The 23,936-nt window shown below is 42.1% G+C and overlaps 1 protein-coding gene across 4 annotated transcripts in view; it reads right to left on the bottom strand.

Annotated features, from left to right (window-relative positions):
• The window catches only part of TNFAIP8 (TNF alpha induced protein 8), a 123,065-nt gene that overhangs the window by 45,579 nt on the left and 53,550 nt on the right, over positions 1-23,936 (bottom strand). Inside the window, exon 1 of one of the 4 annotated variants that reach the window (XM_005557580.4) lies at positions 17,816-18,270. The exons of 2 other annotated variants lie outside the window; for them this stretch is intronic. In XM_005557580.4, the coding sequence (XP_005557637.1) occupies positions 17,816-17,828 (13 nt within the window). In that variant the 5' untranslated portion in view covers positions 17,829-18,270. Of the gene's footprint in view, positions 1-15,401; positions 18,271-23,936 lie in introns of those variants that run through there. One more of the 4 variants, XM_065546670.2, reaches the window with a different exon arrangement.

Genomic DNA, 23,936 nt, shown 5'->3' with positions numbered 1-23,936 from the left:
CATGTGCCACCATGCGTGGCTAATTTTGTATTTTTAGTAGAGATGAGGTTTCACCATGTTGGCCAGGCTGGTCTCGAACTCCTGACCTCAGGTGATCCACCCACCTCAGCCTCCCAAAGTGCTGGGATTACAGGCGTGAGCCTCCGCACCCAGCCAGAGGTTGTTTAATCCTCTACCTGGCTGATGAAGCAATCTCTTATCACATCACCGGCAACAGACATTCATCCAGAATTGCCTTGACAAACTTCATTACCAGAGACAGCCTCCTTGAAAAACCAACCCCATATCCATCCTAACCGTTAGAAAGTTCCTCTGTATACCAAACTAAAATTCAAGTCTAAGGGCAGTAATTGTCAAATTATTTCCACTCTAACCACTGCCTTTACTCCTTACAGCAAGGAAATAATTTTGTGACGAGATAAACATAGGTTTTTAACTAAATTTTATTTTCAACAACCTAGTGGAGACCCCTCACATTGGCTGGCTGATGTAGCTGAATTCAGTGTGAGACAGTTATGCAACTTTCCAGTGCTTGCCACACATCTGCTATTGATTATCGTGAGCATTCAGAAGCAAGAAGCTCTGCTCGAGATGCCCTGTGATAATCTTTCTCCTCAGTGTGCTCACTCCAAGAGGGCAGAAAACAATGCCAAGACAGATTGAGTAACGGGCCCTACTTGACTGCACTTGAGCAGTTAAAAGCTTTAAGTTTCTGAACAAAATTTGAAATGTGAAATGCACAAAGAAGACCAACGTAGTGCTCCATTTGTGGAATCTGGACCACAGACTCCTGGTCTGAGATCTATTTGAAAGTCTAACCCACTTCTAGTTGCCATAATTTGATGTTGGCATTGAGTTTCTGACATGGGTAGAATCCATTAACAATTGTGCCAACTGGTGACTGCTCAGGAGACAGAAAAGGCTGACATAGGCTTGCAGTTGAGAGTAGCCAAGGCTGACACTCAACAGAAAAACTCAGCAGGTGGTGAAAATGTGAACTGAAGCAGAACTTATCCAAACAGGACTTCAGGGAAAACGGGAGGTTATTTTTGCAGGTAGCAGTGAAAGGCATGCATCAGAAGTTTTTCCTCTTGAATAGGTCAGGTGACAAAATTTAAGTTACTCAGCCTCTCCTTAAAGAAGAGCTGCAGAAATATGTACTAGTTTGGATTCACAAAGTTGTAGGCATCATGAAGATGAATGCATTTTTTTGAGAAATTGCTCACCTGAACAATGTGCTAGCCTACCTAAAAAAGATAATATTAAGTCCATAAATTTCCTAGTAGAAACAGGAGATCTAAAATTCACCAACCTTTTCAATCGGAGGTCTGTTTCAACAGATATTTTACTACTGAACTCAGCAAAGCCCCATCATATGCCATTTAATTTTCTCAATTTCAATGATATACAGTCAGCCCACATCAGACAAAGAAATGATCTAAATGGGTACATTGGCTACCATTCCCCCTAATGATTTTATGCTGCAGAGTAAGCATGAGAAGGAGCTGGAAATTTGCTGTTCCCTCTCTCCCTCTAGTCTCTGTATGGACTTTTACACTGTGAGCATCTCACACACTGATGATGAATGTTGTGTTTAAGGCCATGTATTGTTTCACAGCAAAATGCCTCAAAGACAAGCTAACTCTAGTATCTGGTCTTAAAGAAATAGCAACCTGTTTCAATGCTAAGGAAACAGTGGGAGTAAATCTTATACTTAATAGGAGATGGTATATCAGTCTCCAACCTGGTAACTTCCTAAGAGGTTTTCTAAAATAATACTGACCTCATACAATTTTCACTTTACACATTACTCGTACTCTTAACCAAACTGGCATCTTACAGTCTCATGTTAGAGTGATGTGGTCAAGAGTTGCTGAAAAAGATACGATTTTAGCTCTGAGGTCCCCAAATTATGTGCCAGTGTACCTCAGGGCACTATAGCAAAGTCACAGAGGTGTGCAGGATATTTTGTCTTTGAGGGAAACAAAGTAATACACAACATTTCTCAGATGCTTGCATGAACGACTATTTCAAGCGAATTCACAGTTTAACATTATATTGGGTTATTTTCCTTTTGATGATGTCATTTCTTTGCAAAGCTAGGTTGTTGGTAGTTGCTGTGTTAAAGGCAAGTATTAGTTGAAAAGTGATGCGGAACAGGAAATTAGGGTATTGGGATTCAACCCAATTTCTAGGTTTGAGGAACTATAATAAGTTTACTGCCTCACAGCTCGAAATTCACCCTTCATTACCCACTATGTGAAGACGTAAAAGGGACCTTTACATATTTTTTATTTTGTTAGCTGGTACCATTCTGAGCTTCATCAGTGGAGAGTACTGTAGAGACATTACAGAAAGAAGCAGTTTTACTTCCTGGTTCTGGTACACTCTTTCTGCACGCTGCTGCAAACACGCATGGCTCCTAGAGCATTCACACCTTCTTCAGCAACTGGCTCCTGCTGAACATGATGGTCAGCACCTTGCAGCCTCCAGCAGCTTCCACTGGCATCCCTCTTGGTTAATTTTTGCAGCAGAGTGCAACCAGTGAAAGACTTCCACATGAATAGCTTTCCTCAGCATCTTACAGGGTAGATTTCTAGCAAGTTCTGTCAGCACAGCACCCCAGTGACTTCTCTGCCAGCCAGGGAGCCACAGCAGGCCATGACATCTCCAGCAGGGTCTGGAGCGGAGAGAAGCCTGTGTTTGGGTGCTCTATCAGAGCACGGGTAGGGGCTGCTCCTTATGTCTGCTATTTCTCTGTTATTTAAAGTTCTCTTTACTTCCTATTACCTAGTTCCCATTATAGTTAACTATTTTTCTTTTTCTTAACAGTTTGTTTTCTTTTGTATTTTTAAAAAATTGTGGTAAAATACATACAGTATAAAATTTACCATCTTAATAATTTTAAATGTACAGTTCAGGAGCATTAAGTACATTCACATTGTTGTACAATCATCACCACTATCCATCTCTAGAACTTTTTTCATCTTGCAAAACTGAAACTCTGTACCCACTGAAGACTAAATCGCCATTGTCTGCGCCTGTCAGCCCCTGGCAACCACCATTCTACTTTTTGTCTCTATAAATTTGACTACTCCAGGTAACTTACATAAGTGGAATTAAAGAGTATTTGTCTTTTTGTGATGGCTTATCTCACTTAACATAATATCCTCAAGTTCATCCATATGGTAGCGGGTCAGACTTTCCTTCCTTTTTAAGGCTTGGTGATATTCCATTGTATGTGTATATCACATTTTGTTTATACATTCTTCTGTAGATGGATATCTGGATTGCTACTGCCTTTTGGGTATTGGTTTACAAATATCTCTTTGAGATGCCTTTTCAATTCTTTTGAGTATATACCCAGAAGTAAAATTGCTAAATCATATGGTAATTCAATTTTTAATTTTTTGAGGAACTGTCATATTATTTTCCTAGCTAATACTTCTTTAAACTTTCCTTTAAATTATTGTGTACTTTATATTCTCATTAGACCCTGACCAATATATGCAATGCCCAACAGTTATATACATTCCATTAAGAAATGAAGAGTAACATAAAAACATTATTTTTAAATATTTCAATATATATGTATTATGTTTCACAACCACAAAGTTATTAATACAGAAATACTAAGTTGTTTGGAACTAAGCACTTAACAAATGAAACTGCTAAGTATTTCTTTTGTCCTAGAAATGGCACAAAAAAAATTACTAAGACCACTAAATTACTGAGACCACTAAGGGTGCATGAGCCAAGAACATTTGGAAGGCTCTGCTCTAGCCTACATGTTTCCAGCTGCCATTAGGAACTGTCTGCTTGAATGGTTCCTTAGGCTCACCCTATCTAGGGGTATCCCTGAAGGCACAGATGGGACCTTAATATTAACCGTACTTAATACTGTATCTCTTTATAATATTAAGTTTTTCTCACTTAGGGACTGGGGGCTACAAACTTTACAATTATCTTTGACATATCCTGCTCTGTCTCCCCTTATTTCTAATCCTCACATCAAAATGATTGGCCTTTTTTTCTCTCCATTCCTGCGGCAGTCAGTAAAGCCATCATCTCTAGTTAGCATTACCTAACAGATTTTAAGCTAGTTTCCCTTAAACAAGACCATGGGTTGAAAATTCAAATGCTCACCGAGGCTAAAAATATGTTAATTCATACCTGCCACACAACAATTGGCTGCCCCAGTCCTTGTACCCATGAAGGCAACACCAATAGGACAGGCTGTGGGTGAGGCCCCATTCCCAGGATGCCAGCTGTTACAGTGTGGATGTTTGTCCCTTCCAAGCCTCATGTTGAAATGTGATGGAGGTGGGGCCTGATAGGAGGTGTTTGAGTTATGGGGGTGGATCCTTAATGAGTGGCTTGGTGCCCTCCCCATGGTAATGAGTGAGCTCTTGCTCTATTCGTTCATGTGAGAGCTGGTTCATTAAAATATTGCATTGGGAGTTATACCTGATGTAAATGACGAGTTGATGGGTGCAGCACAGCAACATGGCACAAGTATACATATGTAACAAGCCTGCACGTTATGCACATGTACCCTAGAACTTAAAGTATAATAAAAAAAAAAAAAAAAAAAAGAGCCTGATACCTCCTCCCCTCTCTCTTGCTCCCTCTCTGTGTGACACATCTGCTCCTTTTTCACCTCTGCCATGAGGAAAAACTTCCTGAGGCCTCGACAGAAGCTAAGCAGATACTGGTGGCATGCTTGTACAGCCTGCAGAATCAGGAGCCAAATAAACCTCTTTTCTTTATAAATTACCCAGACTCAGGTTTTTCTTTTTGGCAATACAAAACAGACTAATACAACAGCTGAAATACCAACTTCTCTCTCCTAAAGAAAGCAACGGCAATGCAAGTGAGTGTGAATGATGCGACTAGAGGCAAAATCATGAACGTGCGCCCACACACACACGTAGATATGAGTGGTTTGAAAAGGAATCATTCAGAAATTTTTGACACTTGTTTTCATTAACTGGAAATTACTTGAGACAAACCTTATGATGAATCATGACACCCTGTGTGGCCACACAGTGGGGGCAGCTGCTGCTGGTCTATTTTTTCAGCTGTTATATCCTCTTTTTACCCCTCCCAAAGCCATACTCAGGTCCCAACTCCTCTTAAAAGCCTATTGAAGCCCACAGTAGACCTATACTTCTACAGTGAACTTGTGCTATACTTAAAGTTGATAATCTTGATGTTAGTTGTCTTCTGAGGCAGCTCCATAAGCTATTTAAAACACAAGACTATACCCTTCATTTGTTTGTTCTTTCCAGAGCATACAATGCATGTTGGACACTTTCAAAGCACTATATAACTAATAAAATAATCATTTAATCATTTCATAATATTATGATAGCATATAAGAATAATCTTAATTTCCTCTTCCCCAAAAAGTACCTTACAAGAAACTGTGTACATAAATATCTGCTATCTTCAAAGAAAGAAAAAAAGACAAGAAAATTTGCATGGCATCTGCAGAACCAAGGTTAGTAATTTTCGACAATCTATAAAACTATCAAGTTTACAAAAGTTCTGTCAGAAAAGGAGCCAAGAAAAAAATAAATCTGACAGCTGCAAACCTTCTGTTTTACAACATGCACAGAATAGACGCACTTCCTTCGACATCTTCATAAACAGAGTGCCGAGCAAATGCAAACATCCCCGGTAGAAGTTCAGTGGACTCCAGGACTTAACTAATGGATTGTGCTTATCTTTACAGAGGCAACCTTACTAGCCACCTATCAACCCCATCACAATTGCTTTAGGAACCATTAATAAGATGGATTGAACAAAATTCCATTTCAGTTGATGGCATTTCCAGGGCAAGCAAGACACCAGCAGCGGCTGCCCACTGTAAAAGAGTAGCAGTCTCACCGTCCTGAGATTGGAAACTTTGTTTCCTTTAAGTTAAGAACTAACATCCGGCACCGGACCACCTGAATATTTAGACTAATAAATCCCAGATGGGAATTCCAGACACCTCTTTACTAAAGACATGCTGCCGATAAACATTCTATTAAGCAAGTCTCCGAGGAGTGAGCTTCCCTTCAGAGACTGTTTTCATTTACAACATACTGTGTTTTCTAAAGCCAATTTGGGATCCCTGATTGCACAATGTGTAATTAATTTTGTCATCTGTTTTTTAATGGATGAAATTAATCTGTGAATGTAAAAAGGCAGCACCTTGGTTGTTCCTAATATGTTGTTATTGGATCAGAGAAAGACAAAAGTATACTATTTGGCCATAGCCCCAAATTCTGAATCAGCATTCCAGTATAGAACCAAACAATGTATGTGTTTATATTAAGATATATCTTAATATCCTTAGAAATAATAAGCATAATTTATCAAGCACCTATTATGTGCTAAGTACAATCCTAGGTACATAATATAATATTACTCTTACTATGCATCAGCATAGCGGTGTTTTCTAGCTCATGAAGTACTGCTGCATACGTTGCCACTAACCCTCATAACAATCCTATAAGGAAGGTATCTTGGGAATTACTGACTCTGTTTGCTCCTGATAAGGATACAGATTCTCAGAGAAATTAAGTGGCTGGCCCATGGTCACCTTGCTAGGATTGAGTGTGAGCTGAGAGTAACTGTGGGTCTTCTGACCTCACTCCACACTATATTTTCTCTACACTATGGTGTCTCTGAACACAGCACAAAATTATACTTCAAGGCAACTCTGCCATATGCCCCAAGAGAATAGGAAATAAGAGCCAGGTGGCTGGGCACGGTGGCTCATGCCTGTAATCTCAACACTTTGGGAGGCCAAGGTGGGTGGATCACTGAGATCAGGAGTTCAAGACCAGCCTGGTCAACATGGTGAAACACCCTCTCTACTAAAAGTACAAAATTAGCTGGGTGTGGTATCGCATGTCTGTAATCCCAGCTACTCAGGAGGCTGAGGCAGAGAAGTGCTTGAACCAGGGAGGCAGAGGTTGCCGTGAGCTGAGATCATGCCACTGCACTCCAGCCTGGGCAACAAGAGTGAAACTCCGTCTCAAAAATAAATAAATAAACAAAGCTGGGTGTGGTGGCTCATGCCTATAATCCCAGCTATTTGGGAGACTGAGGTGGGAGGAACACTTGAGTCCTGGAGTTTGAGACCAGCGTAGGCAACATAGCAAGACCCCATGCAAAAAAAGAGAAGGGGTCAGGCGATAACAGAAGTAAGGGAAGTCAGAGGGTAGTCCTGATTGGGAAGCTCTGAGCTTGGCTGACTTGGGGAAAGAGGGAGGCAGAAATTACTAGAAAAGGGGAAGTCCAGAGGAGGAACAGGTGTGGCCAAGGGGGAGGGCAAGGAGCTCCACTTCACACATCTGAGCCTGAGATCTCAGCGGGGTAACTGATGTGGGACGAGCTTGAGCATCTTCTATCAGATCTGTTTCTCATATAACCAGAGCTCTTCCAGGGAGCATTGGGTCTGCTATAAAGTCCACAGTCTTCAATGAAAATATTTCTAAAACAGATTACATAGAGTATCTACTCTTAACTACACGAAAGCTATAGAACATACTTTTTAAAAAAGACTGTTGTTAATCACACTGTTTTATAACATACATATTAATCTACATTTGCTCACTAAATCTGCCTAATAAAGTTGTGCTCTGTCATTGCCCTTACACCCAGTTAACAATTTCTGCCCAATTTCAAGAGATAAGATGCATGTGATCAGGATTCCACATTATTTTTAAATGCTCTAGAAAGCCTGTCCCAATACGTGGTAGATCGACAGAATAGATGTAACTCCCTGAATATAACAGAGTCTGGTTTTCAGAGGTAAGGGAAGGGACCTTGCATTCTAAAATCTGAAAAGTAAAATCGCATGTAGTTAAAACTACTTTTAAAATTATTTAAATGACCCAGAAAATTTAGTACTGTCTACATGGTTTTGAATATACACAATACTATATCAGTTCCTCTAACTGTTAGTCTATGTTTCTCTGTAGTGGTCAGTCAGATATTCAAGTTCTCCCTTCATAATGATGATCAATTCATTATAGCCCACTTGCCTGGTCTTCTGAACAATGTGCTTCCCATTCTGCTGATGGTCAGAATCCTTAAAACTCATCCACTTCACACATTTTATGAACAGGTAGCGGTTACTTGTTCAACACAAGCAATGCAGAGTTCCTGCCTGGTAATGAAGTGGCTGAATATGAATGGGCAGGATTTCCTGACAACTGTCTTCTTCCTCAGGGCCGGATGTCACTTTTTATTGACAGCATCTAACATCCCCTCTACAGTTTCTAATTGGAGGTCTATGGGAAACAGGGAGAATCAAAGGTTGTAAAGGAAACCAGGGATTCATCGTCTACTCTAGAGGAACCTGTAGATGTCACTGTTCAGATGTCATCTTTCTTTATGTATTTGTTAATTTCACAAACATTTATTGAGCACCTACCATGTACAGGTACAAGGTAAATGATGTAGATACAACAGCCATGATATCTGCCCTCGCAGAGCCAGTCATGGGTGAGGGTGGGGAAGGGGTTGGAAGAGGAAACATATAACATACTAATTAAAATATAGTACAGTAAGTTTAATAGTGGAAAAGCAGGAGGTGTTATGAAAGCTCACAGGAGAAGTACCTCAATCAGGCCTGAGGGAAGGAGTCATGAAGGAAGGGTTCCTGAAAGAAGTGACACCAGCCAAAGAAGGGGAAGAGAAGGAGAAAAGAAAGAAAAATGCCCCCAGGTAGAGAATAACTGGTCAGGAGTGAAGGCTGAAGACCAATGGCTATGATGGTTGGCTGACCACTGGAGATTCTTCGAGAAAGAGAACTTAGTAAAATGACTAGAGATAGCAGCCAAATTGCAAGAGGTTGCAGAATGATCTGGTGTTGAGAAAGCAGAGACAGCACTGGTGGACTATTCATTCAAGAAGTTTTCCTGAAGGTAGTAAGTTGAAAGAGTACCCTGAGGAGAAAGCATTATCAAAAAGCTCCCACAAATCTAGCACAGCTTTAAGTGGCTTTGAGGAAGGAATATGATATTCCCATAACTCTCCCATTGGCCGATACCAAACACAGGGAAGCAGGGTGACATCTAGCTCTTACAAAAACACATTTGCAAGAATTTGTGTGGACTCTGACATGAGTTTGAATAATGCAAATTTAAAAAGATAAAGTCAAAACCTTCTTCATGTTCAGTGGCTGGTGCTGGTTCCGCAGCTCTAACCTAAAGGGGACAACACAAGGTGTTATCTCTGAGGGGCTACCAAAGCCCAGATTATGCTCTTAGCAGTACAGGAAATACTCTCATTAGAAGGGTGATACCTTCGGTTAAACTCTGATTTTCTGTTCTATCATCAGGCTCTTTTAAAAACACAAACATCTCTTGGAGGAAAAGCCGGTGGATGACTAACAGCTAAGAGTAAAAAATTCACTCATTTCTTTGTTCCTTCCCTTCAGAGATGAGGACTAGAGGGCACCCCAGATAGGAAACAGAGATACAGAAATTAAGGCTGTTAGAAGGATTGGGAGGAGAATGAACACAAACTGGTCCCATTCCCGGTCCTGCCCTGGCCACTAACCCCATGCCTGCCTAAGACCAAGAAGACAAAGAGGACTGAATATACCCAGTAGACAACTTGCAAAGCAGAAGTGAGAGTTTCAAATGCTTAGGGTTCCTTATCTTCAGTGATGCAAATTTTTTAAAATGATTTAAAATCCTCAGAACTGTTTTGATTGAGATTTCCATCTCTACTTCTCTAAACAGATTCTGCCTCTAAAGGCCAGGAACCAAAAAAAAAAAAAAAAAAAAAAAAAAAAAAAAAAAAAATGACTTCCATGAAGATATGATTTCTTTTGATGTGCTTCCAATCTGTGGGTGAAAATTTTGGTGGCACTCTTATCCCAGAGATAGCCAGTCTTCTCATCTAAGGTAAAAGCTGAAATCAATTCTATAAATGAAATTATAAAAGGCTCACATCCATAAATACAGTATCTCTGAGACTGAGCAAACATAGCAGTGATAGATGAAGTCAGTTGGCTTATAGCCCAAGGATCGTAAGCTGGTAGCCTTGGGGCTGAATCCAGCTCATGTAATTTGTTTGTCTGTTTGTTTAAGTTTTTCAACTGAACTTCAGTGCCTTTAGATGAGACCTGTTGTTTCTAAATTTACCACAGGTCTCACGACCTGAGATTGTTCACATAGAGCACTATTTACACATTCATATTACTTGCCTGGTTCCTGTAGACATTTGAGTTTGGGACCATTGACTTATATAGACTAACATTAAAAACAAATAATCGACCTCTTGCTTATGTGGAGTTCTGGTGCTAACTGTTTCAGAGCAGAGCGCTGGAGGGTTATTGAGCAACAGGATCACTAAAAAACAATAAACCACAACAGTGTGCAACACCACTGTAATCAGCTTAAAAAAAAAAAAAAAGCAGGAGACCAAAAACACCAGTGAAGCTCACTAGCCCTGAATAAAATGTGTCTACAGCTTTGAAACCACCTTACAACAGAAGTACCTGCCAGGAGTCACTGAGCTTCCTTCATGTGCACCACTTCCACAGTACCCCGACATCTGGATGTCCCAGAACACAAGCTTGGCGGCCAGTATCCAATTCTGGCTTGGCAAAGGAAACGATCCCTCTATTCGGTGAATTGAGGCCATAAATGCACTATCTGTGGTATTCAAATAAAAATACTCAACTTGGAGCAATTCAAACCGCCACTCAGCCAGTCCAGCCACTTGGTGGCTATTTAAGACATCTGCAGCACATACCACAGAACGTGTGCCATCACTTGTCTGTTCATATGTCCGGATACGGAGGACCAAAGTCCACACTCCTACCCCCGCCTCAGGTCTCCATGACATTTCCTGCCACACCCTACCCAGAACCCAAGAATCAGAAAGCTAATGCTCAAAGGAAGGTTTTGAGGTTATCTTATTCAATCTCCCCGTTCCTCAAACTTGTTCACAAATGAGAAAATAGCCCCAGCAAGTTCATATGATGAGTACCCTAAGAGGAACTATTAATAGAATTAAATCTCCAGGACCTCCATGGTGGCCTCAGGAGCTCAGGGCTCCTTTCTGCAACCAGCCTCCTGGGAGCAGGGCATGCCTTCGGGCACAGTGGTCCTCTGCAGCCTAGCCCAATGTTCCTGAATCGAATTTCTGTGACCCACATGGGCAGTCTAGCTCACTCAAGTTCCTGTTAGGGTTTCGGTGAAAGCCCCCTGGTAATAAAGGGTGCCTCTGCTCTGGCTGGCCCCCCGTGCATATATTTCCATATATTTCATGTGGTGGGGAAGACTGGCTGGCTAGGGACAATGCTCTGGAGTTTGGAATCCTATACTCCAGCCACAGATTTCATCTAAACGATAAACGGCTACCTCTTCTGCTCCAACTGACTTACCACAAGGTGGTATTTTCTTGTGTCACTGTGACTTTCGTTTTCACCAGCCTTCTGAATGTTGCCCCAGCCCCTTCCCCTGCTCCAGACAGCCATCCTCCTGGAGGACTCATCTAGAGACAACTAAATGAAACTCTCTATGACTGACTGCCCCATTTCATTTACTTGTGTGCAGCTTCCAAAGCTTTACATTATCCACAGCCCATTTATTTCCATTAAAATAGATAAAATAATTAATCAAATATGGTGATTAAGGTCATAGCTATGAAATGTTAAGGCCATTCTTTGCAGAAACATATGGCCTTATTAAACCGTTTTTAAACAAAAATTATATTGGACTTCAGTGTTTTATCAGAGCATATAATTACCATAGATTGAAGAGCTGTCTATAATTAATTTTCTCTACTTCTTACTCTCATTGTTCAACTTACCAGACCTACTAGTACCCTGGTGATGCTTTATTGACCTCTGAGAATCCCTTTGTGATCTGTAGTGCTACTATGGTTCACAAAATCTGTGTTCTTCTCTCCCTGATAGCATCTGACATTTGTCATCAGGGGTTGGCAATCCCATACGCTGGGCCCCATTTACTACGTACCATAGCCAGTCACCAAATTAGAGAAACTCAGTAAAAAACAAAACAAAACAAACAAACAAAAAAACGCCGTAAGAGGAGACCTGTGTAGTAGACATCGTGGCTGACCCAACATCATGTCCATTTCTCTCTCCCTGGGTAGCAATCCTGATCATTTTAAATAAATCACAGAAATCCCATACCCCCTTGCCACAGAGTGACGGGTTTAGGCAACCCAAGCCTAAGCCAATCATCACAGCAGATGCCATAGCCAATAAACCAGTCATTGAGACATCAGAAATTTGTTGGGGGCTTTTGGAAAAAGTCGCTTGCTTCTCTGACACAACCACAAGAAGCCAGTTCTCTCTCTCCTTCTGGGCAGTGTGTGGTGGATATGAAGTCTAGAACTGCTGTAGACTTTTATCAACATCAGAGAAGGTAATTCAGGATGAAGCTCAATCACGGAAGGCAGAAACATGGGGCCTTTTTTTTTGTTTTAAGGGACAGGGTCTTGCTCTATTGTCCAGGCTGAAGTGCAGTGACACAATCATAGCTCAGTGCAGCCTCAAATTCCTGGGCTCGAGACATCCTCCTGCCTAAGCTTCCTGAGTAGCTGAGACTACAGGTACACACCACCATGCCAGGCTAATTCTTTTTTATTTTTTGTAGATAGAGAGTCTCAGTCTCACGATGTTGCCCAAGCCAGAAAATAGGTTCTTGACTTCACTGAACTGCTAAATGCAAACTTTGTTCCAGTTATGTGAGCCAACAAAAAAATACCTTTTGTATGAACAAGTCTAACCTGGGGTTTCTCTTTCTTGTACAGTAGAAGCCACAATAGATGTAATATCCTGGGCAGCTAAGCAGGAATAGTGCATGAAAATTTCTAATCTTGCTGCTGGCTTTACAACATTCCCAACACCTGAAGGACAGTGGGTGAAGGAGCCCAAGGATGCACAGCTGATCAATGCTTTTGCCCATTTCCTCAAGCCTGCTGTCCAACAAAGGCCAGAGGGTAGCCCGAAAGCCTCCTCTCCAGCAGGGCCATGTCTGGCCTGTCCGGTGACAGTGATAGCAGAGAGCAGAGTCCCAAGGCTGCGGAAAAGTGGGTGGATGCTAAGACACCACAGAGGCACAGATGGGGTAGAGGGTCTGTAAGGCAGGAACTGGGTCCCTGATCTTCCTCCCTGACTCATAGCTTGGTGCTGCCCCACCCTCCCCGATGGCGCTTCCTGATAAACCCCATGTGAGAATATCTTTGTCATACTGGGGGTGGCTGCCTGCCTGACAGGAGCAAAAAGGACAAGACTTGTAGGGTGGGACAAGGTGCTGAGAAGGTGTGTGTGTGTCAAAGCTCCAGATTCCAATCTGGAATAAGGAGCCAGGAATGAGGAGGTCAGGTCTGCCCTGGGGTCTCCCCCAGGAGCTGAAGGTGTGGTGAGGTGCTCAGGGGCACATGTGGTGAAGGGGAAGAACATTATTCAGCAGTTAGCAGGAGAGGGGCAAATCAGTGGAAAGCCCTGGCCTATTAAGGTCTGGCCAGATTTTTGTCTTAGAATATGCTCAAAGTCCACTTGCGGCTCCGCAGACAGCAAATCGCATTTCTGTACTTCCACTCGGCAGTCTTACAGCTGAGATGCTGAATTCCAACAGAAAGACTTTCTGGAAGCTGGGGAAATCAGTTAGGGTGTTAACGAGGCTTTCTTTGGTGGCAACTTTGAGCACTCTCCCACATGCAGCAAATGCTGTAATGCTCCAGTTTAGATGGTAAACAGGAACTGCAGAAATGTTTCTTGTCAAGCTTTGTTATGGCTTACTGCTCATGGCAGTCCCCCATTCATATCTGCATTTCTGCATGTGCTTTGCTGTCCTATTAGCTTTGACATTTTTTATTTTTATTTTTTTTCTGGCTGCTAACTCCCAAGCACATGACCCTGAGTTTTGATAACGAAATTACCTCCAGCAAGCACTCATTCTTAGCTTCTCATCAAATCCAGCTCAGATAGCTCCCCGAGGAGCACCACTCTCCTAAAAATAGAAACCAAAAGACCTCTGTGGTCTTTTATGCCCTCAGGTTCTAGTGACAGGCAATTTTACTGAAAGGAGAAATGATACCAAAGGATGCAAATCAATGCTAACCCTAATGGCTCAAGCTGGTGGGATGTCAAGCTCATTTATAGACAACATATACAAATAAACATGAAATCACCTTGGTTGGGAAAAAGAAATAGTGTTATAAAAACAAATGTGAGTGCAAGATATGATGATAAGGTAAATCTCATATAGTCTAGACTGGGAGCTCTGCTATAAGAGGAAGGGTAAGAATGAGGCAAGAGAATTCAGGATGAGTTCTCTCCACAAGCAAATTATTTCATGTCACTTTGTCCGCTGGATACAGGCTAGGAGACGATTAAACAAGAGGAGACAATGCACATGACAACACAAAGTCATTTTCTTCTATACTTAGCACTGGTCTGACCTTCATCATAAAGTGATATTAGAGGATTTGGCCTGTGTCCAGAGGACAGTGGTCATAAGATCTAAAGGAGATAGAAGGGGAAAAAAGGGCTTGAGCTTGTTCAAAGTAAAACGAGAAGACAATGAGTATTGGGCCAAAATGGTCCAGGTTAAGCTGTATTTGGTGGCGAGTTCACATTCTCTCCTCAGCTACTAATCCTGTTTTCAAATTAATTTTAAATACCACTTAATATTCAGTCTTACTAACTTTCAGGGTGAGGGGGTAATACTGAGAATGGTGACCAAACTTCTTAGGACTGTAGAAATTTTATTTTATGTTTATTATATCCAAATAGCTTAAAAATGAATGCAAATAAGAAATAGGGGAGGCCTTATGAGACTGCACAGCTAATGGACATTAGGAAAATCTGAAGGATTTATCTCCATAGCAAAACAAAGGAAGGCAATATTCGGCAGAGTATTCCTCTGAAATAAGAGGTCTGAGCCTTTCTGTGTTTGCTATGAGGCCTCTATAGGTAGATAGGGACACAGCAGGGGAACAACTAAGATGAACCATGTTGAAATACAGCTGCTGGAGGAGCCCACAGCACTTTTCTTCCTCTCAGACCACTGCACTTGAAGTCTGCACCTGTACGTGGCTATGTATCCCCAGGGCAGGCAGGGTGGCCGGAAGAGTGCCAGAGGCAGGAGGCAGGTTTTCATCCCAGCTCTCGCGCCATGAGGCTGGATGATCACAGATACCTGCCTTGATTTCTTTGGCCTACGTTGCATTTGTAAATGAGAAGACTGGACTAAATCAAATGGTTTCTCATCTCATGCCCAGTGCAAGTCAAATTCATTATAACTGTCCACAAAGCCCCAATATCTAGCCCCTCACCACCTCTCTGACTCATCTCTCTCCTTCCCTTAAGCTTCTGTACTGTTTCTGGAACACATCAGGCCCATTCTCACCTCAGGGCCTTTGCGGTCGCTTGTCCTCTGTCTGGAAAGTTCTTCCCCCAGGATATTCACATCTGGCTTCCTCACACTTCTCAGGTGAATCTAATATCAATCACATTCTCAGTGAGGATTCATTCACAATTGCAACCACAATTACCCTCTTCAGCTTGAACATACTTTTTTCTACTTAGCACTTGGTTCTCCACTTACTATATATTTTACTTATTTATTTTGTTGATGTTTATTGTCCCCACCTAGTATATCAGCTCTCCAAGAGCAGGGATTTCTATCCGCTTTGTTCACTGCCTTAGTACCTGGAAGGTGCCTGGGACATAATTCAAGAAGTATTTGCTGAATAGATACGTCCATGGATGGCTAGAAGGGAGGGCAGAAGGATTACAGACCTTTATAGTGTCTTCACTCTGGGGTCTGTGGGCTGTGGTGCTTATGGTCAGAGGGCTCTCTCTGCCACTGGGATGGACTCTGTAACCACATGACAAAAACAAGCCGGCCCAGGTGAAACATAAAGGGCCCAGAGCCAGATGCGGTATGCTTTCACTCCACTGCAGAACCTCCCAAGCACGGCTTCCTGCTCGCTCCATGCCTTAAGCTGATGAACATGTACAGCCAGCACTCTCAGCAGTCACACCCTGGACTTCAGACATTGTCTATGAGAAATTCCTTATATTAGCATTCAGCTCCACATTTCCAGAATCTAAATTACTGTCATCCGGGGAGAGCATAGTTACACCCACCTCCTCTCTCTCACTCTTCATTTAAAATCCCTAGGTAAAAGAGAAGTAAGTTTCCCTATTGCCAAAATATCACACTAGAGTTTATCCTGAAGTGGAAAAAGGTGGTGATGCTCCCACAGGCAATTCAGCCAGTTCCACTAGATGGCAACATGGTCAGGATGTGCTGATATCCAAGAGTGAAATTTACCAGGAACAGAATAGACAAGCTCCTACGCGCCACTCTGCCACTACGGTTCTCAGCTCGGCATGCACAACCTTGCCTCCCCTTCACTTCTAGCCTGGCTATTTTCAACCACTAATTTACAGTTGGTTCTCAAATGGTTCATGCTTACCCTTGAATGCTTATGACTTAATCACTGCAGCCTTGGAAGTTTTATGTACACGTCTTTCTGCCAAAGTACGCTACCTACCCTCCCTTTGGAACTCTACCCAAAACTCATTTCTTCCACAAAACCCTCCCAAGCAAAGCTGGCTCTGATCTCAACTGTATATATGCAATGACATACAGTCACAGACACATAACCATTTTTTTTTTTTTTGAGACGGAGTCTCACTCTGTCACCAGGCTGGAGTGCAGTGGCACGATTCTCGGCTCACTGAAATCTCCGCCTCCTGGGTTCAAGCAATTCTCCTGCCTCAGACTCTCGAGTATACACACACAAACACACACACACACACACACACACACGACAGGATCACATGCACAGCTCTAGGCATCTAGTAGATGAACATACATTTACTATAAATGATATGCAGGTAACCACATTCCCTACAAGAGAAGTCAGGACTCTATGAAATAATATTTATTGGCTGCCAAGGGTTCAATAATGGACCAAAAGACTAGATATACCAACACCCTCCTATGTCTTCCAAGTTCTAGTTTTTTCCTAGTATTAAATTTAAGCTCCAGAAAATCTGTTGAGCAGACCAATTTTAAGTAAACCGAAGCAAATATTATACATCAACTTGAACAAAAGTGTATATATGCCAATATAACTTTAAGGGCTATTTAAAACACTCTATTCCAATCCTTGATAACTTTTTCAATTTACTTTAAAAATAAAATTAAGTCTACTTGTGAAACATTAAGTATGGCTAAAAACAAACCTAGGGTGTTATTTTAAAAGTACAAAATGCTTTATATGTAAGGTAAGTTTTTTTTTTTTTTTGGTTGTTAGGAGAAAATGGTAACAGCAATATTCGAACAATTATCCAATGAGATAATAGAAATAAACACCCTTGTGTTTACGGGTTGCCCCACGGTGTTACCACTGCTGCCAGACCACTGGGAACCAGAGGTGTCCCACAGTTAATAAATGCATGGAAAATGTAAAAGAGAAACTCTGGGTGAAAAAGCCATCCAATCTTTTCAGAGTCCCATCTCTGAAACATTTCAAACCTTTATCTTTTACAAATGAAACTGCTACATGCAAACTTCAAATGCCATTTTTCCACCCACAGTACTCATACCTCCCTCAGCTTAACACTGGTTCCTCAAACCCAGAGCCACAGCAAAACAAAACAGTGATTTGTTGAACACAGTAGCTCTAAAGCCACGACCAAACATTATTTCCTTGAAGAAAGCAATACCATGTTAGTCATCTGAACATTTTATCAGATTTCAACAAAGACATCACATCTAAACATATTCTGAGAGCCGTTTTAACTCACCTAGTTTCAGCATTTTCTCCCCGTATACAATCAGAAGGACAACTTCACAGTATCTTGGTAGTCAGACAGACTTGAGGAATGCACGCAACCACCCTGTTGACGTGTACACTACAGCACCTGCATCACCTTCGGGGAGACTCAGTCCTTCTCAAGAATAATTCAAAATAATATATACTATCCTTTTGAAAAATGTACCATAAGTTTACTACATAAACGCACAGAAGGCGCTGGTCAACAACAGTCACTTTGAAAGTTGTCTTGCTTGTTATTCTGGGAGCCAGGTTTCGTCACTTGTAGTGGAATGCACTATGTAGCCTTTAATTGTGAGTCCAGAGAGGTCTCCACATTCACAACAGGGATGGACTGGTTGCTGCCTGCACTTGCTCCCTGTAAACTACAACTACCTAGAAATGCAAGAATACCTGTGACAAGCAAACAGGAGTATATTCAAAATCAAGCAGAAACAGGAAGTCTAACGTTTCAACATGCTAGAAAAAAGAAACAGATACTTAGAAAAAAAAAAAAAAAAACTAAAAAAAACAGGGAGAGGCCCCATTCGCAGATGCCTGAAAAAAAGAAAATTAAAAAAACACCTCATTCCTACCTGTATAAACATGAACATCTATTAATAATACATATTGCTCAGAGGTGTTTCTGTTCTCAGGAGAACTAGAGAACACAGTTTGGACAACGCTGCTACTTGAAATCATTAGTCTTTTGCTTTGGAAGAGTATATAAGGTTTTCATAATGAATGTAAGCGTGAGTGTATCCAGGCATACACAATACACACATACACATACACATACACATACATATACACATACACACACACATACATGCATATACACAATCTAATAGTTTCTTTAGGAGCCTGTTTATTTACCTGGGCATTTGGCAGTCACTGCCACCCACAAATCTTTCCTTATCCACTCCCCCAAATAAGATTCTGCCAGTTCTATGAGATCCACCTCAAGTGCACCACTTCTAAGAAGGCTTTTCCTGGGTGACCCCAATTAGGTATGTATGATCTCAACCTCTTCCTTTAGCCCCTACTGCACCTTGGTTGACCTTTCTTGGTAACACTTTTGGTATCTATCACAGCTGTCCTTATATTATCTTTGGTTGTTTATCTATCTTACTCTCTCTATATGGTAAGCTTCTTGATTTTATTTTTATACTCTGTAACAATAACACTCTGCCTTGAATGTACCAGGCACCTGGCAAAAAAAGTGGAAAATAGACAAACTCTCCAAGGCCTGGTTCACAGTCTCTTTATGCCACTTTCTGGTTATGTAGATGTGCAAGTTATTTAACACCCCTGAGCAATCAATTTTGCACTTCTTAAGATGAGAATAACATCATCAAATTCACAGAATTGCTATTAAGATTGAAAGAGAACCACGTGAAGCAAATAACATATTGCCTGATGCACATAGAGTTCTCAAGCAGTAATGAGCATTATTACTGACCAAAATTAAAATCAAATGCCCAATACTAATTTGGGAAGGAGGCCAAAAGAGATACCAAATCAACATCAGTTTACAAACATATCTCTACATTTCTTATTGTCTTTGGCCTACATTATCATGTGACTAACTCAGAGCGATATGACACTTATACCTTAGAAACCATATTTTTGTGTTCTTTTGGGTTACCTCCCCAAATTCTGACTGGTCTTTCATGCCATGTAAACTTCATCGGGGACTAAGGGTCAAAGAAGATGTCAAGCGAAAGTTCTTCCTGGAAGTGCCGGACTCTAAATCACAAGGACTTCCCAGGCTGTGACTCACTGGCAATTCCAAGGGTAAGTTACAAAGAAATACTGCATCTAAACAGAGGAACAGGCCTCTCACATTTCCCTAAAATGTGACCTCAGTCGTGGCCGCATGGCTAGGTGGTCACCAGAAACCACTCTTTCCAGTTCTGCTGGGGGAGGATGGGGCAGTGCAGTGAGGCTGCAGGAAGAGAAGGCTGGAGGAAGAATCCTGCAGTCCTACGTGAAAACAACTGCCATCCTTACACATGCTCTAGGCCCAGTCGGGGAGGCACCAGCAAGGTGCCAACACGAGGCAAGGGCAGAGGAGGCTGCACATGGGAGCCTCATGTATCCAGTGGGCACCTCTACACCCAGCAGGAAACTCCTGGTTTTGGAGAGAGCTCTCAAAAAAACAGGAGAACAAAAAGCAAAGCATCTGCACAGGCATTTCCCTAAAACATCCTTTTCTCTCACTTGAGACTAGAATGCCCAGGATGTCACCCGGTCTATTCAAAGTGTGCTGTTTAAACCAGTCCCAGCAGTTAGCATCCTGCTTATCCTACTATATTTGGGAAGAAAGAAGAGTCACAGACATAGGCTACAGAGCAGGGAGATTCTCAAGTAAGTACTTGTGAAGCAGTCAAACCTTACAGAAAAAAAAAAAAAGCTAATATCTCTTTGTAGATATGACTGCGCACAGCACTTCCATGCTTCCATAGGACTTGTGAATTAAGACACTCTAGGTAGGTTCAGGGATCAACATTGTGATGGTCGCCCAATGTGAATGCATCACCCATGCTTCAAAGCAAGGAGGAGAGAGCAGGCAGCCAGAACTTCCAGCCCTAGGAGCCCTGCCTGGTGGCCTAGTGGCTGAAGAATCTGTCCAGACCAATTTTGTGAAAGCAACTTGTGGTCAGGAATATAGGTGGCTCTTGGCCTCTTTCTTGGTGAGCACAGCTCTGCAGCAGAAGCGCAGGGGTAATCTGTACCCCAACCCCTAACCCCCAGCCCCTGAGAGTGCAACTGGCACTGCCAGTCATGGAGGCACTCTGGAGTGTCACAATAACAGCAAATAAGCTGTCATTAGGGAAGTCTGCGGCCATCTTATCTGGTACTTCTCTATCTCTCTGCAAACACATGATGGCGGCCATGAGAAAATCAGATCCTTCTCTTCCGTGTGTGTGCGCTCCACATTATCTCAGCATCTCAGAGCAAGAGACTATCACTTACATCATTTCACTCTCCCCACACCCAGCGAAAGTGGGTGGCAATCCCAGTTTCCAAAGTGAGTGTCAGAGCAGAGAGGTTAAGCAGCATATTCAACAGGACCCTGCACAATAGGGCAGGGCTGAGAGGAGAGGCCATGAGGCCTAACCCCTACCCTCCCAGAACAATCTCTAGACACACATGCTCTCGCTGGCCTAGTTTCATCCACTGCTTGTCACATACCCCAAGAAAAATGTTTCCTTTATAGCTACCCACATCCTTATCAGCAGCACATTCAACAAATCATCAAAACAGTGATGACATTTGTGTCTGAAAAAAAAAAAGACACTTTCATTTGTTTATTTTATCTAATTCTACAGCTTCAGACAGAACTGGAAATGTCTACAAAACACCTTGGCCTTTATGCTTTGGCATTCCCAGGACATTCCCTAATCCCGAGTGCTTAATGCCATGGCTGCCAAGATTAATTTCATTTTCTTTCTGTTCAACCTTTCTCTCTTCCCATCAGTCCTCTCTGTACCCTCCTCCATATGCTGAATCCCACCCATGCTAACTCTTTCAATGGCCTCCCTAGACCATGGTGCTAATCAGAGCTTCCCCCTCCTCTATTTAACTTACTCTTCTTTGTCTCTCTCCTCTTCTTCAAAGAGGAAAGAGTCATTGGTGAAGCAGGGAGGAAGGCAGGCTGAGAAGGAATTATTCCAGGAGACTCGGTGACTGAGATAAACAATATGCTCAGAAGCATTTTCCAGATGTTCTAACAGAGACAGCGGATGGTCAGACTCACTTCTCACATAATGGAGGCCTTGCATGGCCCAGGATTTCCCCAACCTTGTCTAGACATGGCCTTGCATGGTCCATGTCTAGACAAGGCTGGGGAAATCCTGCTGCTAAGCACCTGGAGATGTCCACAGTGTGCATGGTGCTCTCACTGTGGTCCACTCAGTCCTCGCCAAAACCCTGGGAGGTGGGCATCATTATCCTTGGATTACAGATGCGGAAACCCAGCTCCATAAAGTTAACATATCTGTTCAGCAGAATGCTGGGATATGAGCCTATGTCTGCTGGCTTTTTTCTCTTCATATCATGTCGCAAAAGCATCCATGATTCACCAGACAGAAAGCACAAAAAGTAAACTGTATGGAAAACAGAAAGAACACGTTTCTATTTAATAGAAAGGCAAAAGACCTCCTGAGGCCAGGTAGAGTGATGAGTTAAGCAGTGTGAACAGCTGCTGCTGAGGGCCAGCACTGGGGCAGAGACTGCTCAGTTCTGTCATCATCACAGCTGCCATTCAGGTTACCCACCCAAATGGGCTGCACAAAAGGTAAGTGTGGGAAGGTAGGCCTTTCTATCATGCAGTACTTGTTTCTATGTTTTAAGTATAAATTGTTAAAAATGTTATTGTTAGAAGCAAAAAAAGAAGATTGTCCTCTAATTTCTCTTAGCATCAGATAACTTGGGTGTTGGTAAGACCGCCAATACCATCTAACCTCATTTCACAAGTGAGGAAAACAAGGCCATCCAAGGAGGCTGAAAGACATGCCCAGAATCCCACCACTAGCCGTGAGCAGCACAGCTGCGGCACTCACTGGGTCCTAGGCCTGCAGAATGAGCATCTACGTCTCTCTTCCTATGATTCATGCTCAAGTCTCTCTTCACACTTGCACCACCAATGAAAACACTAAATCAGCATTTAGAAAGCAAAGAAACACTGAGTGCTGGCTGCAATAAACATGCTGGCACTTGAATGTGGTTTATTCTCTACTGAACTGAATATAAACAGAGTCCTGACATTTTATAGCATTCTTCCATCGCAAAACCTCATGTAAAACTGAACATGATCCCTAGTAATAAAATACTAAACTAATTAAACTCTCAATTTGCCAAGAAAAACTATCCAATTGTAAGGTAAATTTCTCTGTAAATTTCTAGAAATTCTGGTTAATAAGGCAACATATGATATTTCCCAAGTTAAATTTCTCCTCCTCCCTCCATCATCAACCAGTTATTTTTTTCTCTCTGTTTTAACCTCTCTGGCTCCCTTCACAACCTTGTCACTCAGTCATCACTGATTCCTCCCTTGGTTTGGGTGGTCACTTACTCACCAGGTTCTGCTGGCTTCTCATCTGTGCCTCTCCCATTTTCACTTCCATTTGCATTCTGTTAAACCTCCTTTTGTTTTTAAGGTAGCAGAAGGTGGTTTCTTGAAAAGACAACTTTCCAGAGAATGCTAGCCAAGCACTTCTACTCTCCACTCCCTCTCTAGAGGACAGAGAGCTTTCTCATTATGTAGTTTTACCCATGTGGGTATTTTCAAACCACATTTTTGTTTTGAAAACTAAGTTTCAAAAACTTTTCCAGGCTGGACGCAGTGGCTCATGCCTATAATCCCAGCACTTTGGGAGGCCAAGTTGTCTCTTGGAAGCAAGGGCAAGGGTCGAGGGTCAGAACTGCAGTGGGTGGCAAAGGTGAGAAAGAGCTTTTCCACTCTATATATTTACATTCTGACTTTTGAACAATGTAAGTATATTGTCGTTTTAGATTATATTTTAAAATGTTTAGAAACTGCTCAGGTTCTTCCCTGGAAGCTATTTCAAGTCCAGCTGGGTTGATCTTCCTTATGGTCTGTTTCTTCCCTGCAGGGAGACCTGTTCCCTTTCTTTTCTTTCATCTTACTTCACCTAGCCAGACATTAATATATCTTCTCACACTTTCAAGAAGTTTCTTTTCTTAAGCTCATGTATTATAATGTAACAGCTTAGAGTTGGACATATCTGAGTTCAAGTTAATCTCTGCCACTTACTGTATGACCTTGAGATAGTAACTTAATTTCTCTGGGCCTCAGTCACTTCATTTGTAAAATGAGAATAATAATAACCTCCTTCCTAGGGTTGCTGTAAAGCTTAAGTAAGATAACACGGCTGGGCACGGTGGCTCACGCCTGTAATCCCAGCACTTTGGGAGGGTGAGGTGGGTGGATCACCTGAGGCAAGGAGTTCGAGACCAGCCTGGCCAGCATGGTGAAACCCCGTCTCTACTAAAAATACAAAAATTAGCCAGTTGTGGTAGTGGGGACCTGTGGTCCCAGCTACTTGGGAGGCTAAGGCAGGAGAATCGCTTGAGCCCAGGAGGCA

This window comes from Macaca fascicularis, chromosome 6 (assembly GCF_037993035.2).
Source record: "Macaca fascicularis isolate 582-1 chromosome 6, T2T-MFA8v1.1".
NCBI lineage: Eukaryota > Metazoa > Chordata > Mammalia > Primates > Cercopithecidae > Macaca > Macaca fascicularis.
The sequence above is the reverse complement of the archived record's forward strand: the minus strand, read 5'-3'. Positions and strand labels throughout refer to the sequence as shown.